Below are 13,604 nucleotides of genomic sequence, written 5' to 3'. Positions count from 1 at the left end.
GTTTTATTGTTATTTTTACACACCATAACATCTCTTCTTTTAAAAACTAGGGGTTTGAAATCTGGAATCTGGGTCACTATGGGTTCTGCAAAAAAATTAAGAGAAAATAAAAGATTTTAACAGAAAATATATTTTTAGGAGCGTCCAAGACAGTTAGCCGTAAAGCTGTATTGGAAGGATATTTACTGTGAAAGGAGCTATACCAATACATTTTAATTGAATTAAAATTAACAGTACTGTAATGATATAAATGATCATAAAATTAAGTTGAAAAACACGTTTTTACATCTCACATGTGTTTGAAATTGGTATACATAATTTATGCATGAAATTATACAGCTACCTTTATGACTCTATTTTGGGAGCATTAATATTTGGAGGTCCTTACAATTATGATCAAATGAAATCCATGCACTGTAAACCACTGTAAAGGTAATAATGAACATTCTCTCTCTCTCTCTCTCTCTCTCTCTCTCTCTCTCTCTCTCTCTCTCTCTCTCTCTCTCTCTCTCTCTCTCTCTCTCTCTCTCTCTCTCTCTCTCTCTCTCTCTCTCTCTCTCTCTCTTTTTAACAGTTTTTAATAACAATATTGAAAATGTTACAATAATGAACAGTGGAAGAAGGCAATATTTTATCATAAATTTGTAATTAAACCTATACAATGCCCTGCCTTTGATTAGCTAAGAATTAAATGCTTTGTACATTTAAAATATTCACATTTGTACATTATCTAGAAACCTAATAAAGTGAATATTTCGTGATTAGTAATGCAGTTCTAGATCGTAAAGAATTCTGGGTCATAAAATACAATGCTGCTGAAACCTAAGGATATTACCTTGAAAAAAGTTTACTGTTACAGTATTACTGTTTAATACTGCTTCCCTTACAGTTTTTCTATTCTATTCTAATACTCTGATAGTCATCCTCTTTAAAGGGAAAGTTCGCCCAAAAATTTAAATTATATCATGATTTACTCACCCTTATGTTGTCCCAAAGCTGTATGAGTTTCTTTGTTCTGTTGAACACAAAATAAGATATTTTGAAGATTGTTGGTAACCAACATCCTTCCAAATTTTAGTTCAACAGAACAAAGAAACTCATACAGCTTTGAAACCGCATAGGGGTGAGTAAATCATGATTTTTGGGTAAACTATCCCTTTAAGTCGCATGCCCTCTAATAATTCCTGCCTACTTATGGTCACGTGACGATTTCAAGATGGCCGCGCCCTTCAGTTTGCAGGCGTGACGTTATTCATATTGTTACAACACTGTCAAACGGTAAACCAGCTTGTACAATTTCATTGAAGCTCTCCGTTGAAGCCGGTAATAATGGACAAGGACAGTCTGATTCTGTAAGTTAATGATGAATGAATGCTGATTATAGTTGTTGGATGATTACTAACTATGTATTGTTATAGGGCCAGAGCTCACTGACGTGATAAAATAACATTTAAGTTAAGAATTATTTACATCCGCCCTGTTACAAAAACTGAACTCTAATTTGTGTTTCGTTTTGAAAATATATGTTCTTGATATGTGATAAATTTGTACAGTTCAAAGTGTCATACATAAAGTAAAAATAACCAATAATAATGGCACTCCGAAATGTCGTTCTTTAATTAAATCACAATAGAGGGATAAGTCAATAATGTTCAAACAGCATTTTATGTCAACTTGAATATGAAATAATGAATAGTTATAGAGGGTATTATTATCAAATTATTAATATTTAATGAATTATTTGGAGCATTCACACTCTACTGTCATCTTTATGTAATTAGTTTATGAAGTTTTTATTATCATCACACTGTTACTTTCTATTGATCAAAGATAGAAAAACATTAAGCAGCAACTATGTAAAGGTATTTAATGTCACTTTTGACCAATTTAATGTGCCCTTGCTGAATTAAAGTATTAATTTCTTTAAAAAGATCTTACTGACCATTTTTTAAAGGTAGTCTATATCTGCATGACTCTGTAATGTGGATGACAGGGTGTGTTTTGTGACAAATGCTTATCAAGCTGTGATCATCTGTAAACCGTTAGGCCCCTGATCTCAGAAGCCCTTATCTACTCTGTTCACTTGCTGCTTAAAACATCTGTGAAACCTGATCATCAGGACCTGGGGGAGGGGAATCAAACGATACATGTATTCAGATTTGAAGAAAAGTAATGTTGCGAATTAAATATTGACATATTTTGTCTTTGCTGTTTTCCATCCCAGCCCCAAAGGCTTTCCAGAGCTGAAAAATGACACATTCCTAAGAGCTGCGCGAGGAGAGGAGATTGAGCACATTCCAGTGTGGTGTATGAGACAGGCCGGCCGCTATCTGCCAGGTATGTATCAGTCTTAGGTGCCGATGAGCACCTCCAGTGCTACATGCTGTCATTTCTCATGAAGTTATTCTTTTCATCCTTCATTATCTGTTTTACAGAGTTCAGGGAATTTAGGGGAGTGAAAGATTTCTTTGAGACATGCCGTTCCCCTGAAGCTTGCTGTGAGCTTACGTTACAGGTTAACACCGCTGAGCACCGTCTTACCTGCTTCCTCCTTATAAGTGTAGTATATTGAGTTTTAACACTCTCAATTATCTGTTTTCAGCCACTCCGACGATTCCCATTTGATGCTGCTATCATCTTCTCTGACATCTTGGTGGTCCCTCAGGTCATTGACACATAATTTGACCTCTAACTTACCGAATTAACATTGTACATCAGTGTGCATGTCTTTTCATATGTGAAATGTGTATGAGCAGGCCATGGGAATGGAGGTTCAGATGAGTCCAGGAAAAGGCCCCACATTCCCAGAACCACTGAAGGAGCCTGAAGATCTGCAGAGACTAAAGACTAAAGTGGACGTGTCGTCTGAACTCGACTACGTTTTTAAAGCCATCACGCTGACACGACACAAAATCGAGGGAAAAGTTCCTCTCATTGGCTTCACTGGAGCTCCGGTGAGAAAAGCAAGCAACGATCCTCACATAACTAGAGATACTGCTTTAAAAGGAACACAATGGCCTCAATCGTCATCTGTTCTGTCTTTTATGAATGCCAGTGGACTCTAATGTCCTACATGATTGAAGGAGGAGGCTCTGTGACACACTCGAAGGCTAAACGCTGGCTCTACAGGTACCCAGAGGCCAGCCACAAACTACTGAGCCAGATAACAGATGTCATCGTGGAGTATCTTCTTGGGCAGGTGAAAGCTGGAGCTCAGGTGAGAGAAAGAGTGAGATGATATGAAGGAGGGGAACCATTTCAAATTCAGTATTTTGTTTTTACAGACAGAACGTATTTTAAACAGTTGTCACTAAATGTCTTTCCTTTAGGCTCTGCAGGTTTTCGAGTCTCATGCTGGTTGTTTGGGCCCAGTGGAGTTTAAAGAGTTTTCTCTGCCATATCTGAGAGACATTGCTCACCGTGTTAAGGACAAGATCAAAGAATCTGGTTTAGACAATGTGCCTATGGTGAGTAGAGTTTATCTTTTGAGCTTGAGCACTGTATTTAGTTTTTTACTAAGATTTTATTTTTTATAACTTTTGTTAACTTTATTAACGTTAATTTTTATTAACTTCTTTCTCCACTCTTGCAAATATTTTTGTAGCACATTATAATAACTTTTAATTAGTAAGTAGCTGATGTCTTTCAAATATGGAATACAACAACATAATTCATCCCAAGAAGTTAGTACCACGAGAAGTGCTAATTGTTGCATATCATAACATTTTTGTTTTTGAAAGAAGTTTCCTAGGGTAGGTTCACACAGAATGTGTTTTTCCTGTTAAAAACGTGAGACGCAGTTCAGTGGAACAAAAAAAGGTCTTGAGATGCGTTTTTTTAAAAGTTGAACTTCTTTTAACTCGAGCGTCGCGTTTTTAGAATTCCGCATCATCATGCGTGATATGCTGCAAAAGACGCAAGACTCGAGCGCACGGCAAAGATTGAAAAAAAGAACGTAAATACTTGTGGGTCTCGACTGGACCATTAGTAGCACAGTCGAATGCGTTTTTTCCATTCCACTGTGGCATTTTCTCATTATTTTTAAATGTAAACATGCGCTAGACAGACTTCTTTTACCGTTGCGCTCGCGTCTTTTGCAGCATCTCGTGCATGACACTTAAAGGTGCATTGTGTAATATTTAGGAGGATCTATTGACAGAAATACAATATCATATATATAACTATGTTTTCAGTAGTGTATAAAGGCCTTACTTAATTAACTGTTATGTTTTTATTACCTAAGGGTATGTTTACACGACAACGATATACTTAAAACCGAGAAGTTTTTCCTTTGAGTTTTCCGCGTACAGACAACATCATTGTCAAAACGATCCCCATTCATACAGATCCGCGAAAACGACTAAAAAAACCTGTGTTCTGTTGCCAGGCCATTAGATGGCGATGAAACACTATAGACTGAACACGTTATACGCATGTGCATGATGTCATCGTCTTCAGAGATTCGCATTTTTGTGTTTACACGGAGACCATTTTCAAAAACTTGCACTATGAAACCTGTTTTTGAAAGTTTGTGTTTTCAGGCACCCAAAACGGCGTTGTCATGTAAACGAACAGCCAAAACGCATAAAAAGTTTGACCTTTTTAGTTGAAAGCGGTGTCGTGTAAACAGCCCCTTAAGAATGAGCCATTTCTATCTACATACACCGCGGGTCCCCTTACATTGAAATGCGCAGACATGTTTCTACAGTAGCGCTAAATGGACAAATGCGTTTCGTCACTATGTTGTTCTTTGTGCAAAGAAGCTAGCTAAAGTCAGCGAATAAAACACTGACACAATGATGAACAAGTAACAATAATATAACATATCGATTTACTGAATAATTAAGTAAACCTAATTTCTTAAAGCTCCAGTCCGTAACTTTTTTGGGTTAAAAATTATCCAAAATAATTTTTTGAGCAAGTACATAACCAGCCAGTGTTCAAAACTATCTGCTTGCCTTAGCTCGATTAAAAGCGGTAAGCTTGTAATAATGTTTTTAATTCCAGTGGCACTGGTGGATTTCCTTGGGAGATTTGAGCATGTCTTTGCGTCATTACGTCACATCTGTACACATAAAGGAGGAGTCTCGGCTAGTATAAGCTATATTACGTGTGAGGTGGAGATTTATAGCCTTTTCTCACAGCACTTGATATAATTAAACTTATTAATTTGATGGTGGATCCAGAAAGGTTCAAACGACAATCACCAGTGACAACAGATTCACCCGTTGTAAAATGCAAAAGACTTCGGAGTGAGAGTTTGGAAAAAGAGACTGCAACTGGGCCCATGTGAAAACAAGGATAAATATCTGAAGGGCTTTAAATGTAGTCACGCAATGCTGATGTTGTTAACATTAACAATTGGAGAACAAAGTATAAATTGCACGGTTTGACGTGATATGATAATCAATCGTTAGATTTAATCAGCACGATTTACTGCTATGCTTTTTATTTTCAGTTAGTTGGTCAGAAGAACAAAAGTGGATGTTACTTGTTCAGGTGACATTTCAGGGTAAATTCTTATGTTGGTCATATTTCCAAAAAGTATAATCTGTGATTCTGAATGACAGTATCCACACCGGCGCGGTGACAGACAGCTGCACATTCTCCTCAAAACATTGGATTCATCTGCGCTGTGCCATGTCGGGGGTGTCGAGGTACAACTCACGTGAAGTTGATAATTCCGCGAATGACTGCAATTGCAGATTTCGAACAGAGATGACGACAAAGAGGAAAAACTGCGGACTGCAGCTTTAATTTATCTTTGTGAAGAAGCGTCATTGCTTAACTGGCTACTCTCTGCTGTCTCAGACAACGACATCTTTTCCTGTCGGACACCGTAACTTCTCTTGGTTGCAATTCGCAATCTCACCACTAGATGCCGCTAAAAATTACACAGTGCACCTTTTAAGTAAAAATTGTGAAATATATTTACAATTTAAAATATATAAAATCATCTAATGTTTATATATTAGTATATTTTCATATATTCCTGTTTGAATGAATATTAAAGTGATGTGTTAAGTGTTATGTAATGTTTGTTTTTTACTTAAAGTTATTATATAGTGCTGACATTTTCTTTTTGAGCATGAGTTTGCAGAGACCAGCAATGTTCCACAACACACAGCACACTAATCGACACTTGTAATAACATAATTTGCCACTAGTTGTCAGTATCAGGTCAGGTTTTGTTGCAGGTCCCAAAGAGTCCCAAAGAGAGTTTCTTTCATGATCCATTGGGCCCTCTGTAACTTCTGTCTTTTCTGTTTCATTTGCAGATTGTTTTTGCTAAAGATGGTCATTATGGACTTGAGGACCTCTCTGAGTCTGGTTATGAAGTCGTGAGTCTCGACTGGACCATAGATCCGCGTTCAGCACGGTTAGTCACAGAGATGTGATGTTTTCTGATTTCTGATTTTGCCAGGAGTGTTCAGACTCTTAAGCAGTTCTCGCTTCAAGATCCTATACTGTCATTTTGTTCCTTGATGGTTTTATTTCAAAGCACTGAAACTCAAGTGTATATAGGTGTGAATGTTTTTTTTGGCCTCTTGTCAGACAGATTTGCTCCAGATTGATGGCAATTTATTTGGTGACAATCTTTCTTTTTTCCTTTTTTTTTTGTTCTAAAGAATAAAAAGGAAAATGTCTTATAATGGTCCATTATAAGACATTTTCCTTTTTGTTCTTTAGAACTTTAAAAAAAGATTGTCTTTCCCTATATGTATTCTCACCATCCATCCATTGTTTTAATAAGAATAAATAAGAATAAGATAAAGAGCTCTTTACTCTTTAATGTTTAGATTTTCTTGTCTTGTTTTATATATTAGTTGTTTAATGCTTCATATGTAGAGGTCAGTTGTAAGACAGTTGTGTCCTCATTACATTTTCATTAGTTTTTTTTATCTGTATAAACTGAAACGGAACAGTTCAGTTTCTAGACTTAGAAATAGAATCACAGCCAACCAGATGTCAATATAGGATTTATAAAATTAAAGGCTTTGGTAGAGTCTCTGAATACTTCTGCAAGACAAGCAACTTATTCTCTGTTATTGCTGTTTCAATACATTTTAAAATAATAGTAGAGTCGCTTACAAATGGAAGTATGGGAATTATGTAGACACTATCTTAAACAAATCAAAACTCAAAAGATTTCTGTTTCAAATAAATGCTGTTCTTTTGAATTTTCTATTGATCAAAGAATTCCCTTTCCACAAAAGTATTAAGCAGCACAACTGTTTTCAACTGATAATAAAATGAAATATTTCTTGAGCACCAAACCAGCATATTAGAATGATTTCTGAAAGATCATGTGACACTGAAGACTGGAGTAATGGCTACTAAAAATACATATTTGCCATCATAGTAATGAATTCTTTCAAAACCCCAAAAAGTATTTTCGACCCCAAACGTTTGAATGGTAGTGTATATAATCTTGTTTGTGTTTCTCAGTGTCAGGACTGGAGGAAAAGTTAGTTTGCAAGGCAACATGGATCCCTGCGCTCTATATTCCACAAAGGTGAGGACGGGAACATCGAAACAACACAAAACAAACCAATTCTCTGCATCACTTCAGTTTAGTCTAGGCTATATAGTAGTGTTTTGTGCTTGAAAAGCAATGCTTCAGTTCTGGTTAGAGAGGCCATTTTGTTTTTACAAATTTAGGCCCTGCTAGAAATATGAGCCTTAAGAACAGCTGTTTTCCACACAGAGCCGTCTCTGGCTTTCATTGCTCATTCATTACAAGCATGGCTTTCATAGCATTGTCTTGATGCCTCCCAATTATAAAAAAAAAATTCCCACCATCATTTCAGAAGTTATAGGGGTGTGACTGCCCAGCCTATTTGAAAAACATTAGCTCAAAGATTTTGACAGAGGATAAATTCTTATGTATGATATCCAACCTAAACACTTCTCTTTATGTGTGATCAGGAGCGCATATCAGAGATCGTGAGGAGGATGTTGGAGGGCTTTGGCACCAAGGGCTACATCGCTAATCTGGGTCATGGCCTGTACCCTGATATGGATCCAGAAAATGTGGGCGCGTTTGTGGAGGCCATACACACCCATTCTCGCCAGCTCCTCAACCGCAAATAAGACGTTACTCTCCTATCAGAACACCTCAAGCCAATGAGAAACAACAACTGTTGGAGTTAAGCGCTCGCTGTAGCATCAGATGTGTTCTAGGATGAATCTCACAAAACCTGTCAAAAAAATCCATTTGTATTTCACTCTAAAATCAAAAGAGAAAAAGAATACAGCAATACCATAGTGTGAATTTTTGTTATATATATATATATATATATATATATATATATATCTGTATTGCAGTAATACGAATCTTCAAGACAATATAAAATTTCAAGCATTACAGTTAAGAGAATTGAGGATAAAATATGCCTAGTTGTCATGAAAATGTCACAATGCAAAATATCTTAATTTTACTGAAATGTAGTCTTCGTTTTCTTTATGCAAAATCTTAATGCAATTTTTTTTGTAATGATTTTGTGGTGAAGTGTGACCCAGATATTTCTTGACAGGCTTTGAGAGATTGGCATAAAAGGCTGGGCCCGACTCATTTCAATTATTATGTAGGCCGTCTTTCTATTTTACCTACATTTTATAATAGCTCCACACCAATCCATCTCATCTTTAATATAATTTTTTAGCTAGATTAATGTGCTTTCATCAGAGCCGATGCACTACACTGGAGAACGTGGAATAGGTGGATGGAATCTGATTAAGTCTGAAGTGCTGTATAGGTTTGTTTTTAATGCAGTGCCATAGTAACATCTGGGCTGAGACGGTCTTCACTGGAATAGTGACTGACACTAATGAACCACTAAGAATGTGTGTACATTTCAATGGATGTTTTATAAGAAGCGAAATAAAGAGTAATCCTCCTTTTAAGACAAACATCCCTCAGGGGAATTTCTCTGAGTTGAATGTCACATACCTAAATCATATGATTTTCTATTCCCTTTGTTTTGCAGGAGTGTTTCGGTGAGGGGTTTACCCCCCTTGATCTATGATTACTGTCTCTCTTACTGCCTTTCGCATTTAGTAATAGAAATGTTAATCCCAGAGGATGTAATACCAAATGACGAATAAGCACAAATCCTTAAATCCAGTTGTTTTTGTTTTTGGGAAGGTGGGAGTGGGATTCCCCAGCAACACATCACATGACGTGACGTACGCAAGATGTTTTTGAAGAACCCTGAACTTCAAAACAAGGATTTATTGGAATTAAACATGTTTTCAATCATGTTAGTGCTCTCTGAACCCCATTTGTGTGTATGAAAATGCATCATTTTGATACAGGATTTCAAATCCGTTATTTGTTAGCATAGCATTCAATTTCAGTCAAAGTTGTTTACTGTCTGTTTTAAAAGCGACCACAGACTGTAAATTGAAACAACATGATGGATGTTGTCCCACACTCGCTTACGGTCATTTAGTTTGAAATGGTGGCAGCTGCACCGCTGGTGTGCGTTGTTGTCAATGCAGGATAAGTCTGGCCTTGATTGTGTGTTAGGTGCTGTAAGCCCTGCTGAAAGAAGAAACGTCCTGTAATCAATTTGCTGATTAGTGTGTTGTTGGATTTTTAAGCCCCTGCCGACTCGCCACTAGTTTGTTTCCGTGGAGCACAGCTGTGATTGGGGGGCTGGGCCCGTTTCCTAGTGAGGCACAAGAACATACACACACGTGCCCACACTTATTCTGTGATACCTCAAGGGGCTCCTGGCATTATTTTTAATTGCAACAATGAATCTATAAAAAAAAAAAAAGAGCTGAATTCCCCAAGGCCTCCTTTAAGATGCCACAAGGGGGATGAAAGTGGGGGTTTGGGCTCAATCTCTCAGCAAATCAGCCGGCCTGAAAATCCAATATGTTCCTGAAGACAGCAGGCTGTACATCATTTGTCAGGTCCTTGCTCTATCACTGCTTTATCAGATGAGAAGGTTTTGGGGGGTTTGGCTCAAGATTGATTTGAAATTTTGGGGAAGAGAGATAGAGGTCTTCAAGTTGGTGTCAGTTCGGTGGAGTCACATCTTGTAAAATTGATTGGTTATTTTCACCATTCAGCATGTATGGTCATTAATATTTAGTTTTATTCTTTTGGGTGAGATTTAGTGTTGCAGTGGGGTTGGTGGTGGGGCCGGGTTAGGCGATCGTCAGCTCCAGTCTCACTTGAGACTGCTGGCCTGGCACTGCTGTCAAATATGACTATAGAATAACATACTGAATTTGATACTTTTGATTGGACATTGCAGGATAATACTAGTACGCAAGTGTGAGCCCGCCCACACGCTTTTCTGATTGGTTGTGCTTTGTGATTGGTTTGGTCACGTTTTGTACTTTTTACAGTCTATGGTTTTGTAGCTAGAACACATCATGTCCAGGGGCCTGTACCACGATGGTAGTTGAACAAACTCAGGGTTACAGGATGAGTTTTGAGTTGACAAAACCAAACCAATCCAACCAGGCTTTGTTGGTACCATGATGCCTCGGGCTTTGATCCTGAGTTTGGGAATTTAGGTATGACATCAGTAGCGAACAGCCAATCACATGCAGAGAAAGAGTGAAACTGAGATTAATTTCTCACGGGAGAAGCAGCACGAGAATATCACGAATACAGAATATTACGAGATTGAAAAATATAAAGAATTAAAACAAATTTACACAGCAAGTAGAAAATAGCTGTCTATGAACGAGGACAACTAAAATACAAAGTCTTGCTATATCAGTGCAAGTAAAAGTTGTGAAGATAGCTTATACATTTGATAAAGGCTTTAACATTTAAGCTCACATGTAGGCTAGTCATTTTATAGCTTTATCTATTGATTCTAAAGCGTATTTATATTACCTCTATATATTTATTTAATTAAACTGGGCGAAATCATAATTGATAAACTAAAATTGTACATGTGTGATCGATTAAGGGTACAATAATTACATAAATAATATCTAAATCATACAAAAGTATTATTCTTAATGAGCATTACTAAAAGCCGGACGATTTTGTCTTTAAAAATCATTTGCGGTGTAGTGATCTTTAATTTGGAGTGGAAACAGGTGGAGTGACTATCGCATAAGACATGCGTCACTTTGCTCACAGCTGATTGGTCCAAGTTCGGTTTGCAACCTCTTATACCTGGAACATAACCTGCCCTGGACCAGGTTAGCCGTGGAGCGTAAGTTATGGTGATGAACACTGCTAAAAGACAAACCACTTCCATGGTGCCTAACCCAGGGTTGGCGCAAACTAAACTGAAACATATCGGTCTAGCCACCTAAACCGGCTTCATAGTATAGGCCCCAGTACGGACACAATATCCACAATAAGGTTGGGTTTGTAAACAGTTAATGCAATCGTAAGTAAAAGCACAAACTGATGCACTTCTCTGAGCCATGCATCGTAATGGCGCTTTGTTCCCCCGTGAATTGGTGATTTGAGCAAATTGCTTGAGTGAGTGAATGATCCAATGACTCGCTTAAAAAAAGATATGTTGCCCCCGACCGGCGTATCACAACCTATAAAATTGTAACTGAAAAATCCCACCACTATTAGCCTACACAGACTGACAGGCTGTATGTAATGTGCAAACAGAAAGAAGTGGAGTGATACAATCAGTGAAAAGTCAGACTATATAGCATTCAGCTAATCAAATTCGAGGAACGCACTATTGCATTTTGATCTTTAATTCTGTTCATCTCAAAATGTTCCTCCACAATCCACTCCAGCTTTCCATACCCGCTTAGCCCACACCACCTCCCACCTCAAAAAAGTCCCAAGCTGCCCCACCCCTCCCACCCAGTCTTCCGACACCCCAATTACAGAGGGATTCTGGGAAAATCAGAGCAGCAGAACAAAGCTCTGCAAATCAGCTCCCCGAAGAACACAATATGTGATTACGCTGACAGCAGAACCTGCCATGCAGGGTGCAAAGGACAAAGCTTCCTCTCACTGCACAAACCTGCCCAGAAGCACAACAGTTCTCAGAGTTGCCTGACAGGCTTGTGTGCTCCATGACTGCGTTTAGACGTCCTCTTTCTGATGACGGGTTGGGTTCTAATTAAAGAAAAGCCTCTGTAACATTGTTACACGTATAAACAATGCTTGTTTTCCCCCACCAATCCCAACACCTACTCCTCGCTCCAAATATGACAGCCTCAGCCTGCGCTGGAAGCTCAGAACAAGGTGGGAAAGCCAATTACTCGTCTCTTTTTCCTGGCGTGTCACTTCTGTTAAATCACTGAGCTAAGGAAATGCCTTCTTTTGCAGCGTGTCTAACAGAGCCAAACCCATCCATATTTCAGCCAGCAGCACAGCCATGCTTGACAAACACTTACTCAGTGGTCCTCACAGGAGCAGAGCGCTGCACTGGGTCCGAGACACAATGAAGAGCAGCAGCTGTGAGGGACCCTGATGGATGGTACAGTTTGTATAAGCAGGCCCAAAGAGCATTGTTCCTGTCGACTGCATCTCTAACACAGTCAATCACTCTGACACAAGGTTTTCCTAGAGTTTATTGTGGTTTTAGTCACAGAGTTTCTAAAGAGGAGACCGGAAGAGAGCTGGACATCATGTGTCGGGGCATCAAGAATTTGTTTACAACTGCAGTGATTTTTTTGTGTGCGTTTAAAGACCTCATGAGATGCGTGTATGTTAGCATACAGACTAACATACACACCTAACCTAAAAGGTTGACAGCATAAACAAAAGCTTTTGTAAGCATTTAGTCTTTCTCTACTGGATAAAAAAAAGAAAAGAAAAAAAAAAGTCCACTTCACACACTACCACTGAATGGTTTGAGGTCAGTAAGATTAAGAAATTATAAAGTCTCAAGCCTGCATTTAATTGATCAATAAAACAAATATTTATGAAATATTTAAAATGTTTTCTATTTTAATACAATTTAAAATTTAACTTATTCCCATGATGGCAAAGCTGAATTTTCAGCATCACATGATTCTTCAGAAATCATTCTAATATTCTTTTCAACTTCAAGATTCCTTGAAGTTGAAAAGAACAGTATTTATTTGAATTTTGCTGCAAGTTAAACGCCTTTACTGTAACTTTTAGTTTCTTCTCAAACCATCAGTTGAGCACAAATGCAGTGGCTTTGGTCATCTCTAGATAACAAATAGATCCTTTTCACATTTCCGGGTTTCTTAGAAGCAGAAACCGTCATAATTGGGTAAAATTCTATAATAGTGAACGGGAGACAACAGCAAACATAATTTTTGTATTCCCATTTGCTCCAATATCAAAATTAAAAATCCATGGTACCATTTCCCCAACTAACCAAAAGAGGGAATATAGAGTGATCACACAGATTTACTGCCAATGTAGAACACAAAACATAGCGTTATAATTAATTTTTTTTTTTTTTTTTAATGAAAATATGCAATGATTTGCGATGTTGATAACTGGAAATGCGTCACCACAGTCTATGAAAAAGGTCCATCACAATTTATTTTCAGCCCTGGTATCGGTAAATGCTACTATTGCAAGAGTTTCATAATAATAGATTAAGCATCTATACATGACATTGTGGCATTTCTGGACCGTGACAAACTAAAGGCTACTGACTTTTTTTACT

At 37.7% G+C, this 13,604-nt stretch overlaps 1 protein-coding gene across 1 annotated transcript; it reads left to right on the top strand.

Moving 5' to 3' along the window:
- The first annotated feature begins 1,311 nt into the window (after positions 1-1,311).
- urod (uroporphyrinogen decarboxylase) lies at positions 1,312-8,287 on the top strand. The gene is made up of 10 exons (XM_056256660.1): positions 1,312-1,352; positions 2,225-2,337; positions 2,436-2,515; positions 2,603-2,665; positions 2,757-2,954; positions 3,056-3,217; positions 3,330-3,467; positions 6,279-6,379; positions 7,450-7,516; positions 7,930-8,287. Exons 1-10 carry the CDS (start codon positions 1,330-1,332, stop codon positions 8,092-8,094), a joined length of 1,110 nt encoding a protein of 369 aa, XP_056112635.1. The 5' UTR covers positions 1,312-1,329; the 3' UTR covers positions 8,095-8,287.
- Positions 8,288-13,604: the final 5,317 nt, after the last annotated feature.

The sequence above is a fragment of the Rhinichthys klamathensis genome, unplaced genomic scaffold (assembly GCF_029890125.1).
Source record: "Rhinichthys klamathensis goyatoka isolate OS25496 unplaced genomic scaffold, OSU_Roscu_1.1 h1tg000127l_1, whole genome shotgun sequence".
NCBI lineage: Eukaryota > Metazoa > Chordata > Actinopteri > Cypriniformes > Leuciscidae > Rhinichthys > Rhinichthys klamathensis.
The sequence above is the reverse complement of the archived record's forward strand: the minus strand, read 5'-3'. Positions and strand labels throughout refer to the sequence as shown.